General features: G+C 31.8%; 1 protein-coding gene across 7 annotated transcripts in view; it reads left to right on the top strand.

Annotated features, from left to right (window-relative positions):
- Positions 1-23,907, top strand: part of LOC127706394 (sulfotransferase 1B1-like) — a 262,668-nt gene extending 238,761 nt beyond the window's left edge. For 3 of the 7 annotated variants that reach the window (XM_052210977.1, XM_052210974.1, XM_052210978.1), the window contains exons 2-7: positions 14,136-14,339; positions 15,838-16,161; positions 18,442-18,542; positions 18,940-19,102; positions 19,851-19,961; positions 23,772-23,907. In XM_052210977.1, coding sequence (XP_052066937.1) covers positions 14,144-14,339; positions 15,838-16,161; positions 18,442-18,542; positions 18,940-19,102; positions 19,851-19,961; positions 23,772-23,785 — 909 coding nt within the window. In that variant the 5' untranslated portion in view covers positions 14,136-14,143 and the 3' untranslated portion in view covers positions 23,786-23,907. Of the gene's footprint in view, positions 1-12,342; positions 12,442-12,779; positions 12,885-14,135; positions 14,340-15,837; positions 16,162-18,441; positions 18,543-18,939; positions 19,103-19,850; positions 19,962-23,771 lie in introns of those variants that run through there. The other 4 variants (XM_052210976.1, XM_052210975.1, XM_052210980.1 and 1 more) reach the window with 4 other exon arrangements.
- Positions 23,908-24,212: the final 305 nt, after the last annotated feature.

The following is a 24,212-nucleotide window of genomic DNA, read 5'->3' as shown; positions in this document are numbered from 1 at the left end:
CGCCCTGAGAGCTTTTAAAATCACGGAGATTTGTTCCTTATATAAGTATTTGTATTGAGCGAAGTAGATATAAAAATAAGTAGATTTAAAAAAAAATCATAACCATCCCCCCCCCCCCCCCCCCTTTTAAGTTAAATGGTCGTTACCTAAGGTACCGTAAAACCTGAATGACTGTAGAGGGAGAGCATTTGTAGTGACAAAAAACGCTTGAACGTTTTAATATTATTTGCCATGATGTAAAGTTGACCATAGTATACCTTCATTTTGATCCGAGCTTTTTTAAGAGAATTATGGAACATTGACTATTTTTTTTTTTTTTTTTTTTTTTTGTATTGTGACAATAACACCTTGTGCGGGCAAATCCTATGAGGCTGTTTAACAGAAAGCTCTGATACTTGGTACTGCTGTTTCTCGTCATGATAAGTTACGCATACAGTACCGCCATACTGATTTGACCATTTTATTGGATTTATGGGCCTTTGACCATTTGATATAATAGTGTAACTAACTTTTATTAGTCCACGAGTATCTATCTGCAAAGTGGGAGAGTTGAGATAACAAAAAAAAAGTCAACTTCGTCAGATATTCCTGTGACTGTCACGATTCAGGAATCTCAGGTTGATCTCTTTGTCTCATTTTTTAAAGGATTTTGCTTTTTAAATAATGTATTGTTAACGGCAAATCCTTGGTTGTTTCTGTTTAATTAACATTCTAGCGGTGTTTTGGAGCTTAACATTTTATTTAGATATTGACATCTTTCATTTTTTTTAATGTATGTAATTATAGTTATTGTGTTGTTTGGTTGCTGTCACATTGACTTATGTCCCTCGCTCCTTTTATTTAAACAAAAAACAAATCCAGGAATATGGTTTGCATATGATAAGTTCAATTGCTGTATGATTTCAAACAGAAATATGAAAGAATCTCCTCATTAATATATATAAGGTTAATGGCAATCCTAGTCCTTATGAGTTCTTCAAAGTTTATAATGGATTTTGGATTTTCAAATATTTTGGCTTCGAACATCAATGCAGGTAAATAGATTGTCTAATTGCATCAGTTGCAGTAGATGTATCTTAAAGTTATCAAACCATCCATTGGGAGACACAAAAATAGACTATTTTAATATTACCGACTTTTGACTCCGGAGTTTATATTTTTTCGACAGGTTACCTTCTATATGGTAAGACATCCTGGTACTCGGTCAAGGAAGAGCTACTTAAAGAAGTAAAATCAAGCTTACATTCGGTACAATAAGCGGAAGAAATTAATTGTTTCATGTTTTTTATTCACGACAAAATCATCGGAAAACAGTAACCCCCTCCCCCCAATATTGCAGAGATTATACATATAACACTGTGCACTAAGTCAAGAAAAATTCAGTAGTGTTAATAAAACACAAAAGGGTCACTCAATCCTACAAGAATCATTAGGAAAAAATCACGTTGTGAATCTATAATGGTCACTTCCAATACATCATGATGTATAAGTGTGTCACATAGTCCAGTAAAATAAAAGTATGTTATTACTTGAAGAGAAATCAGACCTAAAAGATAGCTATTCAGTATTTACTTGACAGGATGGTTTCGAGTTAAAGATTTTAGGTGCTGACTCTGTAGAATTTTATCTACTTTACAGTTTGACCTTTATTTGTCTTTGTACCATTATGTTCCATTTGGTCGTATGACGTTTGGCGTTTTTCGGTATATGTGTATCCAGCTATTATGTTTTGACGTTCGTTATATAATGCGGCGGGGTCCAGAAATGCGAATCGGACAAATTTTTGTTATACCAATTACAAATATAAATTATTATATATTTAAAGAAAGATTTGATCGTGTTCGTGGATTTTTGCAATACCACATAAGCGGCAACAGATCTTTCATGATTCTTTTCAAGATCATCAAAATGCGGTAACCGATCTTTCACGATCCGTAAAAAAGATCAAGTTTTTACAAATATTTCCTTTTTGCAAAGTTTCTGGTTAAACTTAACATACTTAAACAAAATAACTGCACGAGCTATTTTAAACAGTAATATTGAACGGTATTTTTGAAAGAAAAGTAGTCTATGCATTAATTTTTTTTTTAAATCATGTTACATCTACCCTAGAACTCATTCGGACAATGTTATTTTCGAACTGAGCCTGAAAGTGCCACCCTAGAACTGTATCTGACAGTGCTACCTTAGAACTTACTCTGAAAGTGCTATCTTCTTAGAACTGAGTCTGACAGTGCTACCTTAAAACTGAGTCTGACAGTGCTATCTTAGAACTGAGTCTGACAGTGCTACCTTATAACTTGTTCTGACAGTAATACCGTAGAACAGTTCTAGGGTCAAACTATTCTAGAACTGAAAACTGACATTGCTACCTTAAAACTTAGTTTGACAGTGCTACCCTAGAAATGATTCTGACAGTACTACATTAGACGTTTGTCTGACAGTGCTACCTTAGAACTGATTCTGACAGTGCTAGCTTATAATTGAGTCTGACAGTGCTTCTTTAAAACTGATATTGACAATGCTACCTTAGAACTGATTATGACAGTGCTACCTTAGAATTAATACTGACAGTGCTACCTTAGAACTGTTTCTGACATTATTACCGTAGGGTAGAACTATTCTGAAACTGAGAATTGACAGTGCTACCCTAGAACTGGTTCTGACAGTGCTACCTTAAAACTGGTTCTGCCCTTGTTACTTAGAACTGATTCTGACTGTGCTACCCTAGAGCTGGTTCTGACAGTGCTACCCTAGAACTGGTTCTGACCTTGCTACTTATAACTGAGTCTGACTGTGCTACCTTACAACTGATTCTGACAGTGCTACCTTAGAATTGGTTCTGACAGTGCTACCCTAGAACTGGTTCTACCCTTGCTACTTAGAACTGAGTCTGACAGTGCTACCTTAAAATTGATTCTGACAGTGCTACCTTAGAACTGATTCTGATAGTGCTACCATATAACTATTTTGGCAGTGCTACATAAGAACCGAGTCTGTCAGTGCTGCCTACAACTAAGTCTGGCAGTGCTGCCTAGAACTGAGTTTGACAGTGCTAACCTAAAACTGAATCTGACGGTGCTTCTTATAACTGAATCTGACAGTGCTACCCTACAACTGAGTCTGACAGTGCTACCTTATAACTGATTCTGACAGTATTACCGTAGAACAGTTCTAGGCAACCTTAGAACTGATTTTGACAGTGCTAGCTAAGAAGTGAGTCTGACAGTGCTTCCCTAGAACTGATAATGACAGTGCTACCTTAGAACTGATTTTGATAGTGCCACCCTAGAATTAATACTGACAGTGATACTTTAGAACAGAGTCTGACAGTGTTACCTTAGAAATGATTCTGACAATATTACCGTAGGGTAGAACTATTCTAGAACTGAGAACTGACAGTGCTACCATATAACTGGTTCTGCCCTTGTTACCTTAGAACTGAATATGACAGTGCTACCTTATAACTGATTCTGACAGTGCTACCATAGAACTGAGTTTGACAGTGCTAACCTAGAACTGAAACTGACAGTGCTTCCCTAGAACTGAATCTGACAGTGCTACCCTAGAACTGATTCTGACAGTGCTACCCTAGAATTGATACTGACAGTGCTACTCTATAATTGATACTGATAGTGCTACCTTATAACTGATTCTGACATAATTACCGTAGGGTAGAACGATTCTAGAATTAGGAACTGACGGTGCTATCCTTAAAACTGATTCTGCCATTGCTACCTTAGAACTGAGTCTTGCAGTGCTAGCCTATAACTGATTCTGACAGTGCTACTTTAAAACTGATTGTCACAGTGCTACCTTAGAATTGAGTCATGTCGGTGCTACCTTAGAACTGAGTGTGACAGTGCTATCTTCTTATAACTGATTCTGACAGTGATACCCTAGAACTGATTCGAACTGTGCTACCTAAGAACTGATTCTGACAGTGCTACCCTAGAACTGATTCTGATAGTTTTACCCTAAAACTCATTCTGACAGTGCTACCTTGAGTCTGACAGTTCTATTTTCTTAGAACTGATTCTGACAGTTCTACCATAGAACTGATTCTGACAGTACTGCCTTATAACTGATTCTGACAGTGCTACCTTAGAACTGATTCTGATAGTTTTACCGTAGATCTGATTCTGAGGTGGTTTTTTTTTTTTTTCATTTTTTCTTACTTAATGTATTTTACAGTTATTCACGATATTGGTTCCCGCACAATAAACAGAATATCAATTGATTTTCCTGCGATTAGAATAAATGTATAATTCAAAGCTTGGCAGTTAGTAATTTTTACAGTAAACTTATTAAAATGTTTCCGTAAAATGAATCAGAAAAAGCGTAGTCTATGAACAAAAACAAATCCTGAAGATCTCCGTAAAATGAATAACAAAATGCATACTTTATATAAAAAAGCAAACTTCAAGATCACCTTCTTTTACACAATTTCCTATTGCTTTCAGATTAAAGTAAAATACAGGATAATCAACATACATAAAGAATGACTTCGACTTCACGATACTGTTATATCTTCTAAATGAAAGAGATGTGTTGTTAATTTTTCTTTGGCACCTTCTTTACCTTTTTATGGTTTATATATTTCACAACTCGTTTCCTATACACGTGTCTGTAGTGACGTGTTAGAGATAAATGGACGTAATCTATGTATAACAAGTAAATTATTAAGTCATGGATTTCATTACCACAAATTACTTAAAACTTTTACTTACTCTTTCATAGATTTAAGATTTGGTTTTGATTGATTGATTGATTGATGTTTAACGCCACTTTCAGAAACATTGGATATTTCAAGGTAGTCAGTTTTTATTGGTGGAGGAAACCGGGGTAGTCCGGAGAGAACCACTGTGATAGACTTCGGCAGAAACAATTATGTATAGAAGCTAAGCTGTAACTGTAAAATTCTTATTACAAACGGGATATCACATCCTCATGTTTATGGGGGTGCTGTTTATAAAGCTCGACAATAAATATACGATCCATGTTGTTTCGTTGATAGTTTGAAATAAACTAATTCATAACAGATATTATTTTACACCGTGGTTAGATCTTTTAAGAATTGTTTTATCGATACTAACATTGATTTTGTTTTTGATGAATTAAAATATAACTAAATGTATACTTCTATGCAGTCATATGGTCCTACATCCTCTCGATATTATAAACTTATACCCCTAATTATGTATGGGAGAACATGCTTTATTAATTAATTGTCATTGGTTTTGAACTAACTTTCAATGATCAGTCCTCCCATTGTTGTGACTTTTGTCGTATTGTTAGTTTTTTTTGTTTTTTTTTTTTTTTTTTTGGGGGGGGGGGGGGGGAGGGGAGTGCATCTTACAGATTTGATGGGTTAAACATTTTCCAATTAATTGTAAAACTGTGTGTGTGTGTGTTGTGCTGCTACACCACTGTCCCAGGTCAAGGATAGTTAAGCACTCAGAAATGTGATTTACCCCGCCATATTCCCATGTCGGTAACCTGTTGACTTAAGTGGTTGTCACTGATTGCTGTCTGCCATATTTGTATTTAGGTTGTTGATTTGTCAATAATTTACAGTTGTTTTTGTTTTTGTTTTATTATGTAGATTGTTTCACATTTGGTCTCGTCGGGCCCAGACTAATCGTAATATATTGAAAAAAAATCCATAGCTTCCATGTGCCGTTCCATAGTTTGAACACCCTCAATATATAGTTGTCTCCATAGAAAACGGTTACGGGTTAAAGGCAAACTCACTAACTGCCAAACTGGAGACAGAACGATAATAAGTAAGTTGTTAGACAAACCCATAGCCAGAAGTTTACAAATAGGCAAATACATGGCCATAGTTATGCATAGTGGGCAACCTGAATTTGAAAACATAAGCTCTAACAATGATGGCACTACAAAACCATGCTATAAATGTTTACAGGTTGGTCATTTTGTGTATGACTGTCCAAATGATTGGGTGTGTAGAAAATGCAAATTACCAGGCCACAAGATGATGGATTGTCCAAATGCATTCCAAGTAGTAGGCAATACTGAAGAAGAAATAGTGACCACTGATGAATCTGTAAATGATTCTCAGTCAACTGAACAGTCTGAGAAACTGAAACCAAAGACAAATGTGGCAAATAAACCAAAAGGCAGAAATCCAAAAACAACAGATGCTAATTCAAACAATGCAAATAAGCCAAATTGTACAAAACCAGGAAAGGGAAAGGTTAGTGTGAATGAGACAAATTCAAGCAATTCTGACAAAGGACAATCATATATAGACAAATTTATGAACACACCACAAAGTCAACGCAGGAATCTGTCTCAGCATCATACCCCACCTACACCCCCAGAGAACTTACATGACAGGACTACTGGTAATAATGGCCCCAAGAAGGCCAAAGCTCAACTGTAGTCATATAGACAATGTAAATATTACAGTACAATGATCTTTTATCTATATATAATATAAACAAAACAAAAAAATGAAAATGAAAAAAAGCTTTCAGCTCTTTAAAAGAGTTTACTTCAAAATGTTGATGTTGTTGATTGTGAAGTTGACTATTGGTCATAAATGCAACTCATGTGCCTGTTTTTATAAATGCAAACTCAAAACCTTCATTTTAAAAGCTTTGATAAGCTATAACAAACGATATATAAAGTGTGAGATTTGTATGTCAAAAAGAAATATATTGCTAACTATTTTTAGTTTCAATACAGTATCTCATGAAATGTATGTATGCATGATGTGCATTATCATGATTATAGCTTTAATATTATTTACAATGATTGTGTTTACTATAGGTCAATCGCTGAACAAAATCGAACAGCGAACATTTATTGATATATTTAGCATATTACTATTATGTTGGTTTTTATCTGTGCTATTTTTAGTGCAAGTATACAAATGCTGTGTGCTATTAATAGTGAATGAACAATTGTGGACATTAAGTAAAACACTGAATACAACCATATACAACTTTTCACTGTTTAAAATGTATAAATACTTACCTTAGTGTCAGCGTATTCATCCATACAGACCATACTGTATTTGTAATTTAGCAAAATATATTTTTGAAACATATTTGAATATAGTACGTGTAATAAATCCACGAAATGCACTATTGGATATTCCTTTACACTTCCTACTAGATACATGTAAAATATCTTGCAAACAGTTTGCTCTTTAGTAAACATAGCCAACAAAATTTTAAAAGCAACCGGTGAAGTTGACATACGTTATTATCTTAAATTTGTTTACATTCTAAATTTCACTTATCCAAATAAAAGTATATGCACACATTATGTGAATAAGACATGTATATCAGAAATATGTATCCATTCGAATAGTCATTGTAAGACTGTAACAAATCACACGTGGATGTTGATTATTTCAGTGTCAATCTTATTGTCTATTGATTTTAACATAACAAGGTCAAATCAGGCCAGTAAATTAAATGCCGTATTCACAGGTAGCGTGTTTTATTTGTTACCTGTAATTATATGTAGCCTGATGAAATGTACTTTTTATGTTTGTAGAAAGAGATTGATATACATTGTCGATTTCTGTATGATTGTTATAAGCATGTGTTTTAATTGTACTGTTTGTAGGCATGTACAGTTATGTGAGGAAATAATACAAATATATGAAATTATACTTTGAAATGGCATCTAAATTTTTAATAAACTTAAGTAGTTTAAATGTAAATGGTACTAAAAATAAAGCTAAAAGAGACAGAGTAATTGAATGGATTAAATGTCAAAATAGTTCTATTTGTTATTTACAAGAAACTCATTTTGATGAAAACATAGAAACAGAAATAAGAAATAATTCAGAATTTAATATATTTTGCAGTCACGGAACGACCTCTAGTAGGGGTGTGGCTATTCTCATTAAAAAGTCACTGAATTATAAATTGATAAATAAACATACCGACGTAGATGGACGATTAGTTCTTCTTAATGTATAAATTGATTTCAATGATACGATGCAAGCGATAGACAGAAAAAATACTCGTTCAGAGGTAAAAAATATTCAATCAGTAAATAGTTTAAATTCTTTAATAAAAATAATAACTTAGCAGACATTTGGAGATATTAAAATAAAAATAAACAACAATATACTTGGCGAAGAAAAGATAAATCTCAGGCAAGTAGGATTGATATGATTCTGATAGGTTCAGACTTCATACCACTAGTAGAATGTTGTAAAATTAAACCTGCAGTTATTGATTGTACGGATCATCAAAGTGTTTTAATGAAATTTAGAACTGGTGCATCAGAAAAGGGAAGGGGGTACTGGAAAATAAATAATTATATATTAGAAGATAATGACTACATACAATTAGTTAATAAAGAAATGAAAAGCTGCTTTATGAGTAATCGTAATTTAAAAAACCTTGGTTTAGCATGGGATATATTTAAAATAAAGGTAAGGGAGGCAACTATAGCGTATTGTAAATCTAAAGCAAAATTTACAAGAGAAAACTTACGAACTCTTGAAAAAAAATTAGAAATAAAATTGAAAATTAGAGATGAGCAAGAATCTGAGAATAATTATTTAGATAAAGATATTGAAGAACTTGAAAATAATATTGCCAAAATTTACGAACAAAAGGCTAAAGGGGCTCAAATAAGATCACGAGAGAAATGGTTTGAATTTGGGGAAAAAAATAACTCGTACTTTTTAGGTTTAGAAAAACAGAGACAGGTAAAAAAGTCAATCAATAAATTAAAAGGGGAAAATGATGAGATTTTAACGGATCACAGTGATATACTATGTAGTATTAAAGAATACTATAAAAAGTTATACTCGACGAAAAGCCCTGATAAAACATCAAGTGATAAATATATATTTGAGACAAAACTCGAGAAAGAAATGGATAAAAATGATAAATCACTCTGCGATGGGGATATTACAGTAGAAGAATGCTCATATGCTATTTATAAAATGAAACTTAATAAATCCCCTGGATTAGACGGTTTAACAGTTGAATTTTATAGAAAATTTTGGGATAAATTAAAGTTCATAGTAGTAAACAATCTTAATATTGGATATAAAGATCAAACACTTACATACTCACAGCGTACAAGTGTATTAACGCTATTATTTAAAAAAGGTGATCCATTGTCACTAAATAATTACCGTCCTATTTCTCTTTTAAATATTGACATGAAACTTCTATCATACGCTCTAGCACAACGATTGAAAAAAATCTTACCAAAACTTATTAAAGAAGACCAGACTGGAAATGTAAAGAATAGATTTATTGGTTTTAATCTTCGACAGATACAAGATATTATTGATTTCACTGATTTATACAATATTGAGGGGGCTATAGTCTTTGTTGATTTTTCTAAAGCGTTTGACTCTCTAGAATGGAATTTTATGTTTTTCAGTTTTAAAACATTTTGGATTTAATGAATCTTTTATCAGATGGGTTAAGACTTTATATAGCGATATTCAAACATGTGTTATGAATAATGGTTGGATATCTGATGTCTTTAAAAACACCAGGGGTATACGCCAAGGATGTCCTTTATCTGCATTATTATTTGTTTTATCTGTGGAAATTATGGCTTCAAGATTAAGAAGCAATACTGATTTTAAAGGTATCAGAATCAAATTAGATTGCAAAAATCATAGTATAAAAATTTCGCAACTAGTAGATGATACTACTTTATTTTGTTGTTCTAAATATGATGTTCAAGTTGCTATGAACGAAATTGAATTTTTTGGTTCTTATTCAGGATTGAAATTAAACAGAAATAAAACAGAGGGGTTATGGGTAGGAAAGCTTAAATCATGTAAAGACAAAATTGAGGGAATCAACTGGAGACATGGACCAGTTAAAACTCTTGGTATGTACTTTGGGCATTGTAGAGAGGAATGTGAAAAACTAAATTGGGAAAATAAAATTGAAAAGATGAATAAATTATTTTGTGCTTGGCAAAAAAGAAATCTTACTATTTTTGGAAAAAGTTTAATTATCAAAACACTAATTGTGCCCATTTTTTCTTTTGTGGGATCTGCCTGCATAGTCCCAGAGAAATATTTAAAAGAAATAGAAAAAAGTTGTTTTAAATTTGTTTGGGATAATAAACCAGATAAAGTAAAAAGAAATTCAATTATTGGTCCCTATAAAAAGGGGGGATTGGATATGATAGATATAAGGAGTTATTTCACTGCTTTAAAAGCTATGTGGGTAAAAAGACTAGTAAATGATTGTGAAGGAGGTTGGAAAATTATACCTCAGCACTATTTTTATAATTTTGGGTCAAACTGGTTAGTGTTTCAAACAAACAGTGGGGATAAGCCAGAAGAAAGCATTGAACACATCCCAGATTTTTATAAAGATATCATTAAATGTTGGAAATTAACTGGTGGAGGTCTAACAAAAAAACCAGAAACATTTACAGATATAAGAAAACAAATATTATGGAACAATAAATTTATTAAATTTGAAAATAAAGCTATATTTTTAAAAAATTGGATTGAAAGCGATCTTATTTATGTAAATGATATCATAGAATGAATAAGGCTGTATTTCTCAAGACATAATTTCAAATAAACTAAAAAATAAATCAAACTGGATAGCTGAAATTAATTTAGTAAAGAAATCAATACCAAAAGACTGGGCAGCAATTTTAAAATCGGAAAATTCTGTAAAAAGTATTGTTAATATAAAAAGAAACCAATTTATATTGGAAGGTTTACCTATAAAATTAGAATCACTAACAAATAAACTTTTATATAAGTCTCTGATAAATAAAAAATTTGAACCAGCTATCGGACCAAAAAAATTGCTGCGTATATTTGATATAGATGATGTGTTATATCAAAACAATTTATATAAATTTTTATTCAGATATTTAAAAGAAAATAAACTTAGAATTTTTAGATGGAAATTACTACAACATATTCTACCTACAAAGAAACTTTTATGCAGGTGGAAAATTGTAAACAATAGTTCTTGTAATTTTTGTACACAAGAAGAGGATTATGATCACTACTTTATACTGTGTCTGTATTTAAAACTTTTTTGGAATAAAATAAATGAAGTTTTAAAGAACAGTAAAATAACTTTTAAGATAAAACTCAGACACTTGGTATTTGGATATAAAACTTTTGACGAAGAATATTTTGACTTTAACTATTTTTTAACGATTGTTGGCTTTTCAATTTACAAAGCCTATTACATATCTGATCAAAAGACAAAAAATGTCAATGTTTTCTTAATTTTTCTCAATGAGTTCAATAGAAGAGTATGTTTGAAAATTAAAAGTAATATTTTAGCAACTATTAGAAAACATATGAATAGTCATATTAAGTGATATTATTTAATATATATTTGATATACAAATGTAATATGTATTTTACAACTAAGCACTACCCTGAGTGATTAGTGGATTGTAACAGGGAACATCAGGAGGAGCTTGGACTCCTGAAGGATATTGTAACAAGCCAATATTTGAAATAAATATTTAATTATGTTAAAAAAAAAAAATATATAGTTGTCTCATGATATATCTTAATTGATTCGGTTAGTTTGGTTTGCTTAGGTTTTTTTATGCTGTTGGTTTTTCTTTTTCTTTAAGTAATCTTTGAGAAATAGGAGACAAATAATATAATTTCTATGAAATTTTGTTACACTTTTTGGATCAATGGTGGACTTGACTTAAAGTGAAGAGTCTATCGTAGCTGTTTGATTTAAAAAAAAAAAAAGAATTCCCGGGGTTCTTGAATCTAACCGTGTATTAAGATTTTGGATTTTTGGCCCCATGTTTAAATTGGTCCACATTGATGTCCAAAGGTTCCAAAATTAAACTTTGTTTGATTTCATAAAAAAAAATGATCGAATTATTGGGGTTCTTTGATATGATGAATCTAAACATGTATTTAGGTTTTTAATTATAGGCCCAGTTTTCTAGTAGGTCCAAATCGGGGTTATTTAGAAATTGAAAGTATCATTAAATGTGATATGATTTCTAAGTGCTTTGGTATTTATATTTCTTTGTTATTGAAATTGATAATCTGGTGACGATGGAAATTAATGTTGTAACGCCAAACACAGGAACTGCATCTTCTAAGTAGAACAGTTTTGAACATATTTTTGAAAAATTAGTCTAAGATTTATTGGGGAACATTTAGTTGATGTTGTTGGAGCTGTTGCCCTTAGAATGATTGAAAATAGTAACAACATTGTTATATTACTTTTACGATATTACGTTATCACGAATTTAATCTGTGATAACGAATTATACAATTCGTGATAATTAACGATTTGAATTTGTGATCTCGAATTCAAATTATATTTTTGGAAGGTCCTAAATGGCTTCCGTAAAATAGTGTGGTTTTATCAGTACACATGTTGTTTACATAATGAATGCCTGATAGACTGTATCGAAATACAAGTGTTTGTCGTTTTACAGCACTGTTTTTAACAGGTAACTACTAGTATTGTCATGATTGTAACAAATTAGGTTTAGTTATTTACCCATTAAAAAAAACCCACAAAAACTCACACAAAGTATCCATAGACTATATATTTGCAACGTACTACAATGTAATGCCTAAGTGTATATTCATCATTTATAAATATTCACTACCATGTACAAAATACAGTTTAAAGGTGGAACGATGCATAGTAAACCATGTACACACATGAACATGTTGAAAGAAAAAAGTGCAAAAGCTTTAATTTGAAATTTAAAGAAAACATATCAGTAAGACATTACAATGAGATAACTATTTATATATTTAACAAAAGTTGAAAGTTCATAAGGTAGATCGTAAGATCGTAGCTAGATTTATCTTATTTACTACTACGCGCACACGGTTTACATATAAAGTGTGTAAAAATCAAAGTGGTTTTCAAAGTTCGTTTCAAGTGAGTATCATTTACAGAATTCCATTAATTTTTATATATAGATAACATAGAATAATATCTTGAAAAAAATATATATTTCGGAATTTAACAAATGTATGTTTGGTACAAGGAAGTAGTTACACATGTTACAGTAAACCTGTAAATTCAGAAATGTATTCGGGTGCATTTATAATAGACGTTTTTCATATTACCGACTTTTGACTCCGGATACTATAAATTTTCGACAGACTACTTACTTTGTGGTAGGTCATCCTGGTACTCGGTCAAGTAAGAGCAACCAAAAGAAGTAAAATCAAATATATAATCGGTGCAATTTGGGAGGAAAGTTTAATTTTCTTCGATGATTTTGTCGCGTGTATAGAAAACATGAAACAGTTAATGTTCCCCCCAAACATTGTACCGATTGAAAGCTTTGTTTTAAATCTTTATGTTGCTCTTACTTGACCGAGTACCAGGATGTCCTACCACAGAGTAGGTATCCTGTCGAATATAAAAATAGGTTATTGCGATAGTTGAACAACGGACAGCAATGCAATATTAATCATTTCGACTGTAGGAAATGCTGCATACGAATAATGCCATCATACTCAAATAGAATTGAGAATGGAAAATACGAGTACGAGTTTATATCTTAATGACCTATATCGTCACAATTTGTGCAACATAGAATATCTCATAAATTTCTTAATTTACACTTTTTACTACACTCTGTATAGGTCACTCTGTAAATATAGCTGGGCCATGCAAAAACAAACCCTCTTATTTTTCTACTGGCTCCCAGATATGCATGATATGAAAATACGGAGTTGCGGTATGATTGGCAATGAGAAAACTATCGACGAGTGTTCCAAACACGTAGTTGTAAGAAATTATAGGTCTACAATGAGAAAAACCCATACCATATAGTCAGCTATAAAAGGTCCAGACATGTAGCTCAATTCGTATTGCTGATGGTCAGTACAGATTCGGTGGAAAGTTCCGTTCGCTGATGTCAGATTCAAGGAAAAGAGGAAGGAATTGTGGCTACGACAATAACAGTTTATATGTGAAAATGCATCTTACGCATCTGGCGCAATAACATTTTGTTACGTTTTCTATATTTTTATTTTCGGAGATATTTAATGCAATTTTTATTTTGTATGAAATGCAATTAAAAAAGAAAATAAGAAGATGTGATGGGATTGCCAATGAGGCAACTCTCCACAAAAGAGAACAAATGCAACCAAAAGTCTGCTTTTATTCATTTTAAAGTTTTGTAAATGATGGATCTGAATTTGGAAAAACTCAAGGAACTGAGAAATACCATGAAACCGATTCCATTACCAGAGTATGAAGGGGTACGATTTCCAGCTTTCAATGTAATCAGAGAAAAGGGGATAGAGAAAGCTATACAAGACATAACGGAAATTCAGTCTAGAAAATCAGATATTATGATCTGCACATATCCAAAATCAGGTAGTATTATTAATGCACCATATTTTGATTCATTATTATTAGTTGGGTAAAAATTTTCGTGGATTTCATGGGTACAGGAGAACCGCGAATTTAAACGTTCAACGAATTGCAAATGCAAAGAAATGTATGAGGAGTATGTTAAAACTCGAAATCAAATATCCACAAAAATTCAAGTTTTCCGTAATATCCACGAAAATTGGTACCCACGAAATCAAATGAATCAAAATGTAAGAAAATAGCTTATAATATGTTAAATAAAAGCTTTTCCCGACCATTTGAAAATCACATACTATTACTAACCTATCATACATGTACATGTCATAAGTTAAATTCACTTTGTCTTTATTTCCGTTTTTTGTAATTTTTAGGCATTTTTTCTTCATTCTTTGTTTTTGCCCATCATTCTCTTTTCTGTATCTGAATGACCTATTTTACTGCATTAGTTAGTTTTAGCCTACTTGTCACTGTCCAGTAAACCCCATTATATATCTCCAAATTCATTATATTAATATATTATACGCAATAAAATCATGTACGATAACTTTGTAAATTTAATGCAATTTTAAGGATGCACAGTTTTATTTGTTCTGCTAGAATCCTGTCATAACTGATTGTTAATCATCAAATCGATAAAATGCGGATGTTCTTTACACTGTTGAAAATGTCTCGCATTAAAACAATAAACTCGCATTATTTCATAAAACACTAGTACGACAATTGTGTGCGCACAATATTAAAACGTCATAAATGTGAGTATGCGTTCGAGAATTATACAATAATTAAACGGTCCTAATTTACTGCACCAGATGCGCATTTCGATAATTTATGTTTCTTCAGTGATACTCGAGGCCAAAATATTTGAAAATCAAAAACCCAATACAAACGTAGAAAAGCTGATCAAATTAAACGACCTACAGTATAGCCAAAACCGGACAAGGAATCAAGGCGTTACATGAGGGAGATATATTCCTTAATTTTAAATGATTTCTAACATTTTATAACAATAAATTTCAATCAAAACAATTTCCGTATTTTCATACCAGAACCAAAGTACTGGCTACTGGGCTGGTAATACTCTCGGGGACTAACATCAGTGGTAGTAATAATATAAAAGGTACCAATTTTGATGCACAAGTGCCAGATGCGCATTTCACCGTGCAGAGTTGATTTAAAAAAAAAGTATTTACAATGTAACATTTTCTGTTTACACCAGTATTTATAGCAGTACCTGGTTTCTAAGTATCTATTCAATGTCAACATGCGGATGTTCTAACCACTTAAATGTTACAGTCATTAATCACCCATATTCATTATAATCTTTTATTTTTTATTTAAAAGAAGTTGCACGGTATTTGTCAGTAGTCAGTCACCTAACAACTTAACAAACACAAAAGAAATTTAGAGAACAAATACCCGTATTCGTATCATATGAATTGCATTTAATACATGTAACACCTGTATTCGTAGTTGTTAATTTTCCTGTGTATTTTCTCCAAAGGAACGCATTGGGTTTACGAAGTTACCAATATGTTAATAAGAAACAAAACAGATCTGGATACCGTTACCAAAGTTTCGACGATGTTAGAAGTTATTCCCGATCTCTCAGTCTTAGATGCACTGCCATCACCAAGGTTACTTAATACTCATTACTCATTTAAATATCTACCAATGCAGCATATCGAAAATAGATGCAAGATTATTCATATGATTAGAAACCCGAAAGATGTCTGTGTCTCGTTTTATTATCACGCAAAGAGTGACACCTTTCTGGACTTTACTGGAACCTGGGATGATTTTTTCGAAATGTGGATGTCAGACAAATGTAAGTTACCAACATACAAAATCTGAAAAAAGAACCACACAATCTTGAGATGTTAAGCGTAACACCAGGTATTTAGATTATATAATTAATTGTGTATCTAGTATGTAAAACCTGATTAAAGAGATGAACCATTGGAGTAAAATTTAATTTGTAATTTTCAGATTTCGTTTTCATTAAAATCTACCATATGTTTTCCTGGAAAATGCAAAATTTCATAGCACAAGGCTCCCAATGTATGCTTTGTTGGGCTGCTTAGGGATACGGTATAACTGAGGAAATTTGAATAAACGATTTATCAAACAATATTAAAAAAAAAGAAACACATTGTCTTTACATTTATTTAAAATAATCCATATTTTTCTAATACTTTTAAAGAAAGAAAATGTAAGCAATAATTATGATGTCTCAGCTACAATAACACCAAAAATTTGATGGCAATATCTTAAACGCCAATTTTCAAAATATTTTAATTATAGCATGAATTTTGCATAAACCGTGGATAACGAATGACGGTATCTTTCGACAGTTAAACAAGTAGTAAAAAGTATTTAGAAAAATAGAAATACACTTTAATATATCCTCTCTATACATTTATACCTTGCAGCTTATTTTGATTGATTGTGGTTTAGCAAATTTTACACACATTCTTACTTTTTATGCTCATACCGCTAGGCAGTGGCGGATCCGGGGGAGTTCCGGGGGTTGGAACCCACCCTTTTTTTTTGACGATCAATGCATTTGAATGGGGACATATAGTTGGACCACCCCTTTTATCCTGGGTTGGGAACCCCCTTTTAAAAATTGCTGGATCCGCCCCTGCTAGGTGAAGGGGGCATTAAGTGTCCTTCCCAAAAATGTTTTCACATATTATATTAAGCAAGTTTGAGCGGGGTCATTCGTGACCTTAGACACATTCTTCTTTATTTAGAAATAGAGTTAACTTCTGAAAATTTATACATTGAATGCACCTTACATTTTATTAAATTACCCGAGGAATCATCAAACGTCTGTTATATGTAAAGATAACTTGTTATCAGCTTCCGAGACATATTACATGAAGCGCCTCATAAACACTATTTATGTATTGGCAGAAAAGAAAAGCAAGGAATGCCTTGATATTACCAAAATGACAAGGGACCTTTGTCATATTATTGAAGTAGATACAACATTTTTTACAAATTGAAAAAAAAAAAAAAAAACAAAAAAAAAAACAAACTTAGAACTTAAAATAAATGCTACCTTATGAAAATTTTGTTAACAAGCTCCTCACGCCCCCGTCCGTCACATTTTGTTTATATTTCAAATTCACTTTAATTTGAAGAAAATCACCCTATGTGGTATTAAGTCGGAAATACAACATGTTAGATTTTACTTGACGTATTATCGTGGAACAAAGGGCAAAGGACTGTAAGGGTTGTATGTTGGGTTGTTTTTGTTTTTTTTTTGTTGTTTTTTTTTTTTTTTTTTTGGGGGGGGGGGGGGGGGGAGGGGGGGAGGGGGGATAAGGAAAATAACTTTATAATTTAACCGGAAAAATCAAAATAGGTTTAACTTATCTACAACAACCTTTTTCACAATTGGAACTCTACTTAAAGAAATATAATTAGGCAGTTACTTCAGAAATTGTTGTGAATAAACATATCAAAATTAGGATAGTCGTGATACTAGGACGCGGTAAGGAGGAAGGTTTGGGCGCCCGCTAACATGTTTAACCCCGCAACATTCTGTATGTGTCTGTCACGAGTTCTGTATGTGTCTGTCCCAAGTTCTGTATGTGTCTGTCCCAAGTTCTGTATGTGTCTTTCCCAAGTAAGGAGCCTGTAATTCAGTGGTTGTCGTGTATTGCTGTATATCATATTTTTATTTCGTTCATTGTTTTTTTACATAAATCAGGCCGTTAGTTTTCTCGTTTGAATTTTTTACATTTGTCATTTCGGGGCCTTTTATAGGTGACTATACGGTATGGGTTTTGCTCATTGTTGAAGACCGTATAGTGACCTATAGTTGTTAACTTCTATACCATTTGATCTCTGGTAGAGAGTTCCCTCGTTGACAATTATACCACATCTTCTTACTTTTATAAGACTATTCTATCTATGTGTTGTAAATTTTCCAGTACGGCTACAAAAATATACTAGATTTTTTTTTTTATTTTGTAGAACATTTCTTCTTATTTTGTTTTCCTTATATTTGAATATTTTCTCATTTCTATGTATCTAAGAATGTTTTTGATTCTTATCAGTATATTTTATTTGTCACAATTCTGTTCTTCACTTGTAGGTCCAAATGGATCATGGTACAATTATGAGAAAGAAATGGAACAAGCAGAGAAAGATTTTCCCGGCATGATATTTAATTGCTATTTCGAAGAAATGAAAAAGGTTGAACAATCATTTCAATTATGTGCATTTTCTTTTTTAATATTATCGCCAAAATCTTTTTACACCTAGTTACTGCCGCTCTTATCTATAGCTCAAGCAGCAATCGGCAATCATCGGGTGAATCCGCTACTCTCCGGAATCGGCCGAGTTGTGACGAATGGCTCAAGCAGGTGATTCAACACAAGAGGACTATTTTTTCTTGCCAAACAAACAGATTTAGTAGAATGGTGTGGTTTGATTGTCAATGTAATAAGTAAACACAAGAAACTAAATGACGTTTTATTTGAAATTACTATTTAATTGATATCATTCTACAGCAAAACATGGACTTTACACAGGTAAGGTAACGTGGTATCAATATGTTAGCTCTAATGAAGTTTAATTTTTTTCTGTTAAGGATAATACAGGAGAGATACAGCGATTGGCTAACTTCTTAGGAATACCGTGCACCGAAAAGATAATAGAAAATATTGCTGAAACAACATCCTTTAATCATATGCAGAAAAATAAACTAGATATGACGGAAGTAATTTCTGGAAAAGGCTTCATATATAGAAAGGGTAATATAATTTAAATAGGACATATAAAAAAATATGCAGTGTTTTTGCAATCATGTTAAAGTTATACATTAACCAAACTCCATACGGTAATTACTAAGTTATTGTAAATGCAACTCAATAGAGCAGATGGATTGTTACTACTCTGTGCTGAGATGATAATTTGGGAGTTGGTAATTGGAAAACTAAAATCGTCACGTTTGTATTAAATCCCAGTTTAACGTCAATTTCAAGACAGAAATCTAAATAGGAAGAAGGTATTATATTTTCAATAGTATCCTTAATGTCAAGCGCACTGTGATGTATGATATATGTGTACATGTATTTGCTGAAAAGATGGTTATGAAGTAATATGACATCATCTATATGTCTGAAAGTGAAGCTTAAAAACTTGCAAAATGCTTTTTCGTTTTGTCTTTATTTGAAAAATTATAACATGGATTCTGCTCCATATCAAATTAAACCTGCATTTGCCATCAGGGGTGCCAAGTAAATACTTACTTGAATGCCGACTGTTTGCTGAAATGTGAATCCACCTAACTTGTTTAACAGACCATTACAATTACTACCAATACATAAGTCAAAACGGTGACAACCACGAAGGTTATTTCAAAATTTTGTTTTGATAACATTGTCCCAAAGACATTATGGTTTAACATAAACATGCATCTAAAAATAGCTCAATTTTATTTCTCTATTCTCCAATAGAATTACAAAAAGAAGTATTCATTTCTTAAATAATCTGTTTCAGGGGAAATAGGAGACTGGAAAAACCATTTTACAGTAGCACAAAATGAGCGGTTTGATGTGCAATATACAGAAAGATTTAAGGACAGTTCATACAAACTTTCTTTTGAACAAAGTATGTATTGTCTTCAAATATTATATTTTCTATATTCAGATTTGTGCAACAGCTGTGTACAAAGTGCTCCGAAGTTTAATGCAGATGCATTTTCTGTGCTCTCAAAAATTTATACAATTTTGAATTTCACAACTTGATCTTGAACGTAAATGACGACGAATGAAAACGAATGGGTTGGGTCCAAAACTCTTGGCCATCTTCAGGAACACTGCAATCCAAAATAATTGTAAATGCTTCAAAAAGACCTACAAGTTAAAAACCATTTTTTTTTTAACAGAGATAACACAATCAGAGGCTGAATTTTATTTCTTTTTCCAATTCAAATGTCGTAAAACGGAAAATACAAAAAACCGTACTATTTAACATGTACTTACATGAGCAACAGGACAAGTGACACATGTGGGGCAAGATCTACTTACCCTTCCTGAGCACCTGAGATCACCCCCGGTTCATGGTGGGGTTCTTGTTGGTCCGTCTTTAGTTTTCTATGTTGTGTTTTGTATACTGTTGTTTGTCTGTGGTCTTTTTTCTTTCTTAGCAATGAAGTTGACAGTTTATGTTCGACTTACGAGTTGTAATGTCCCTTTGGTATCTTTCGCCTCTCTTTTACACAGTAAACAGTGCCACGCATGATTTACGCATGTAAAAAAAAAGTGTGTAAAACTATGTTTTATGTGCGTTTAACGCACGTTTTTTTCCGTCATGCACATAACAGTTGTTCAATAACATATTTTTAACATGCGTTATAAAACGCATGAAAAATATCTGGTGTGTAAAACATTAGTTTGTTTATACGCAGGGAAAATATATTTGCTTTACGCATGTTTTACATATATTTATCACCATAAAAGGTATTTTTGAAAACTTTTTTTTCAACGTTTTCGTTTTGCTCATTGTTAAAGGCCCTACGGTGACCTTTCATTGTTAACTTCTATGTCATTTTGTCTGTGCCTGACAGTTGTCACATTGGTAATCATACCACATCTTCTTATGTTCATACTAGGATACCTTTAGACGTTTAAATATTGTGTTAAATATGACTGTTAAATCCCCAAAATAATGTTTAGTTTTGAGGAAACCACTGCAGGCATACTAGAGTTAGTGCGCAAAATGTGAAAAAAATACCTTTATTCAAATGTTTAAAGTCCCATAACTGGAATGAAATAGCAAAGACATTTCAAGATCTACGGGAGCTTTCTTCCGTTAATCTTTTGAAGTACATGAAAATTGGTTGAAGCAAACTAGAGTTATTGTATGAAGTGCTGATTGACAGATGGACGGACATTCGTATACATTAATACTTCCACCATTATATAAATATACAAAAAAACAAACAAATAAAAAAACACAAGTGTTCACTGCAGGATCATGTTAGCATTTAAATACCTAATTTAATTATATTTAAATTTATTAATTATCTATGGTTTTAAACACAAAAGGACATTTAACAGCTACAACGCATTAGATCTGAGTTTGAAAGAACATGGATATTCTGCTCATCACTGTCTTCCAAGTAAATGCTATATTGTCTGAAACATTTAGAATATTTTAGAAGACTAGGATTAATTGGTGTAAGGTTTCGTCTGGAACAGTTTGAAATTACAATACAAGAATTCATTACTTGTTAACTACATTGTAGTTATGTGATCAATTTAAAGTGCAAATGATTATGGTTTAAATAGTTTAATACAGTTTTATTTCTTACCTTTGTATATCACGTTTTATTTTATTATACACTGTTTTCAATTATTAAGTTTAACTAACCAAACAGTTCCTATTTCAAAGTATCCTCCATATATGATATGCTGGATCAGCTCTGCTTTGAAAACTGTATACAACTGTCTCTTCTCCCGACTTTTTGGTTCTGTAAAAAAACATCATGCTTTTAATATATCTATGTTTTTTTTCAATTGCATATTCTGCGTATGCTTTTGTTGACCAATGTCTTTGAACATCTTCAACCTATAATATAAATTTATATATTGATATTTTTAAGATTTTACACCCTTCTTAGTATAATGAAGTGTTAGGTGTTATCATGGTTATAACTCCATGTACTGCATGTTCATTTAAAAAAAATGGTGAAATGTTTCGGCATGCTTTATACATGTAACCCTATAACGGCACCCTGTGCATGATTTTGGTCATATGGTATATGGTATTTTTTTTGTGTTGTGCAAAGAATTTCAGAAAGAAATAAAAGATCCTAAAATAAAAGTATTCATTATTATTCAACATGTTCAAGTAGAACTAGTTTTATATTTTTTCTTCAGTCATTTTCTTATAAGATAACAAATGTCTCTAGCATGGTCAAAGTAATTTGGTTTCTGAATTTTAAGACGTAAATGCTGTTGTGGAATAAAAATTAACATGTGCTGTCTCATTTACAAATGACTATATGTTAATCCTGAATATGTCAAGTCATTATTCATTGGTCTTTATGTTATGAATAAGAATGTGCCAAGTCTTTTATATCACAAGATTTAAATGATATTGTTTTTTAAACTTTGAGTTCATATACCCTTATGGTATATGTAATTAAAAATAGGCTTTAAGACATTTGTGTTCGATTTGATTTGATTTGTTTCTTCTTAATTTTTCGATGATTTAAAATTTTGTTATACGTAATGGATTACAAAACTCGAAGTTATGAGAAAATGGACTAAAACAAATCTCACCATACGAAGTAACAAATGTATTTTTGCTTTTTCCTCAACTCTGGTGTATGTTCATGAATCAGTTGGTGGTACTCCTTAATGCTTTCTATTACACGAGCAATGTCATCTCCAAATGATGTGTTATTTAACTGCTTCTGAATCTAAATTATCATTTTGATGTAATTTTTTGAAAATCTAAAAAGAAAAAATGATGTCACCAAACTTCTTTTCTTGCTTCAACTAAAGAATAAAAGATTCCTTTGTAAACAAATTACTAAACGAGTTATCTTCCCTTAAATGGCTGAGTTGAAAAATTGAATGTAATCATAACAAATATTTGATATTTGTTTAAACAGTCTAAATAATGCAATATAACTCTTATTTTTCTTTATTTATAGATAAACAGTCTTACTTGCCAATCTATTTTAAAAACATGCAGGTTTAAGCAAAGAACTAAACCGAATATGCGACCGTGTGAGACCCTCATGGGTAGTCAAGGTCGTTAAAAAACCCATAGTAGTAGTAGACTGATTGTGTACTATTTAACAATCCAAGATGGCGGTAAACAGTTAATCTACCTTAAAGGAAATTACATTCAAAATGACAAATCATTGTTGATAAAAAATATATTAAGCAGAAAACATACAAATGTAAATCTGTTTTAAGAGTATTTAAGAATTAAAAGCTTCTTGTAATTTTATAAGTGTGTAAAAAGCGTCAAAAGATGGTCGACTGAAGCACATTTTGAATGAAGGACAACTATGCATTGTAGTGACGTTATCACGAGAAGCATGTTCAGTCATGAATGTTGAATTTTATTGAAAAATATAATTTGAATTTGGAATGCCTCGCAATTGCTTTCAGCCAATCAAAAGTACGGATTCTAATGAAACATACATGTGATGTAAATTTTAAATTATATATTATTTTAGAATATGAAATAAAACAGTGTGCAAACTTTTATACAAGTCTGCTACATCAACCATTTACAGTAACTTTAACTTGAATCTTTACAATTGTAACTACAGTTGACAGAAACACAATATGCATAAAAAACTAGATGATACCATATCGAAAGATTCAAGAAACCTTTTAGCTACTAATAAGCATAAGTAGTAATACATTCTTTCATATATAATTTTTTGTTTTTCAGTAAAAGAAACCTGAATTCTTCAAAGTGATGGAAAAAAGATGAAATAATAATATGACAATGACTGTTTCCAAAGAATTAATTTTACATATATATTTTATATATATATATATAGCAATAAATTTACAGCATTAAGAAAGATGCCTCATTTACTTGTTCACGTCACATATTATACCCCAACTCTAAAATTGGGGCCAATCACTTGTCTGTATGTCCATTTAATTGTACAAAAAGTATTTCCTTCAGATTTTTCTCACAACTGCTTAACAGTTGGATTTCATATTTGGTCAGCAATTCTGTTGGCCCAAGTTTTAATGTTTTGAATATGATTATTAAATTGATAATTATCAAATATGACGCCAATACATCTGAACAAAATGACTTCATATTAGGTCAGCTGCTCAACAGTGATCAGTAGCAAAATCATATGACAGATTTGTTTTT

This window comes from Mytilus californianus, unplaced genomic scaffold, assembly GCF_021869535.1.
Source record: "Mytilus californianus isolate M0D057914Y unplaced genomic scaffold, xbMytCali1.0.p SCAF_6, whole genome shotgun sequence".
Lineage (NCBI taxonomy): Eukaryota > Metazoa > Mollusca > Bivalvia > Mytilida > Mytilidae > Mytilus > Mytilus californianus.
The sequence above is the reverse complement of the archived record's forward strand: the minus strand, read 5'-3'. Positions and strand labels throughout refer to the sequence as shown.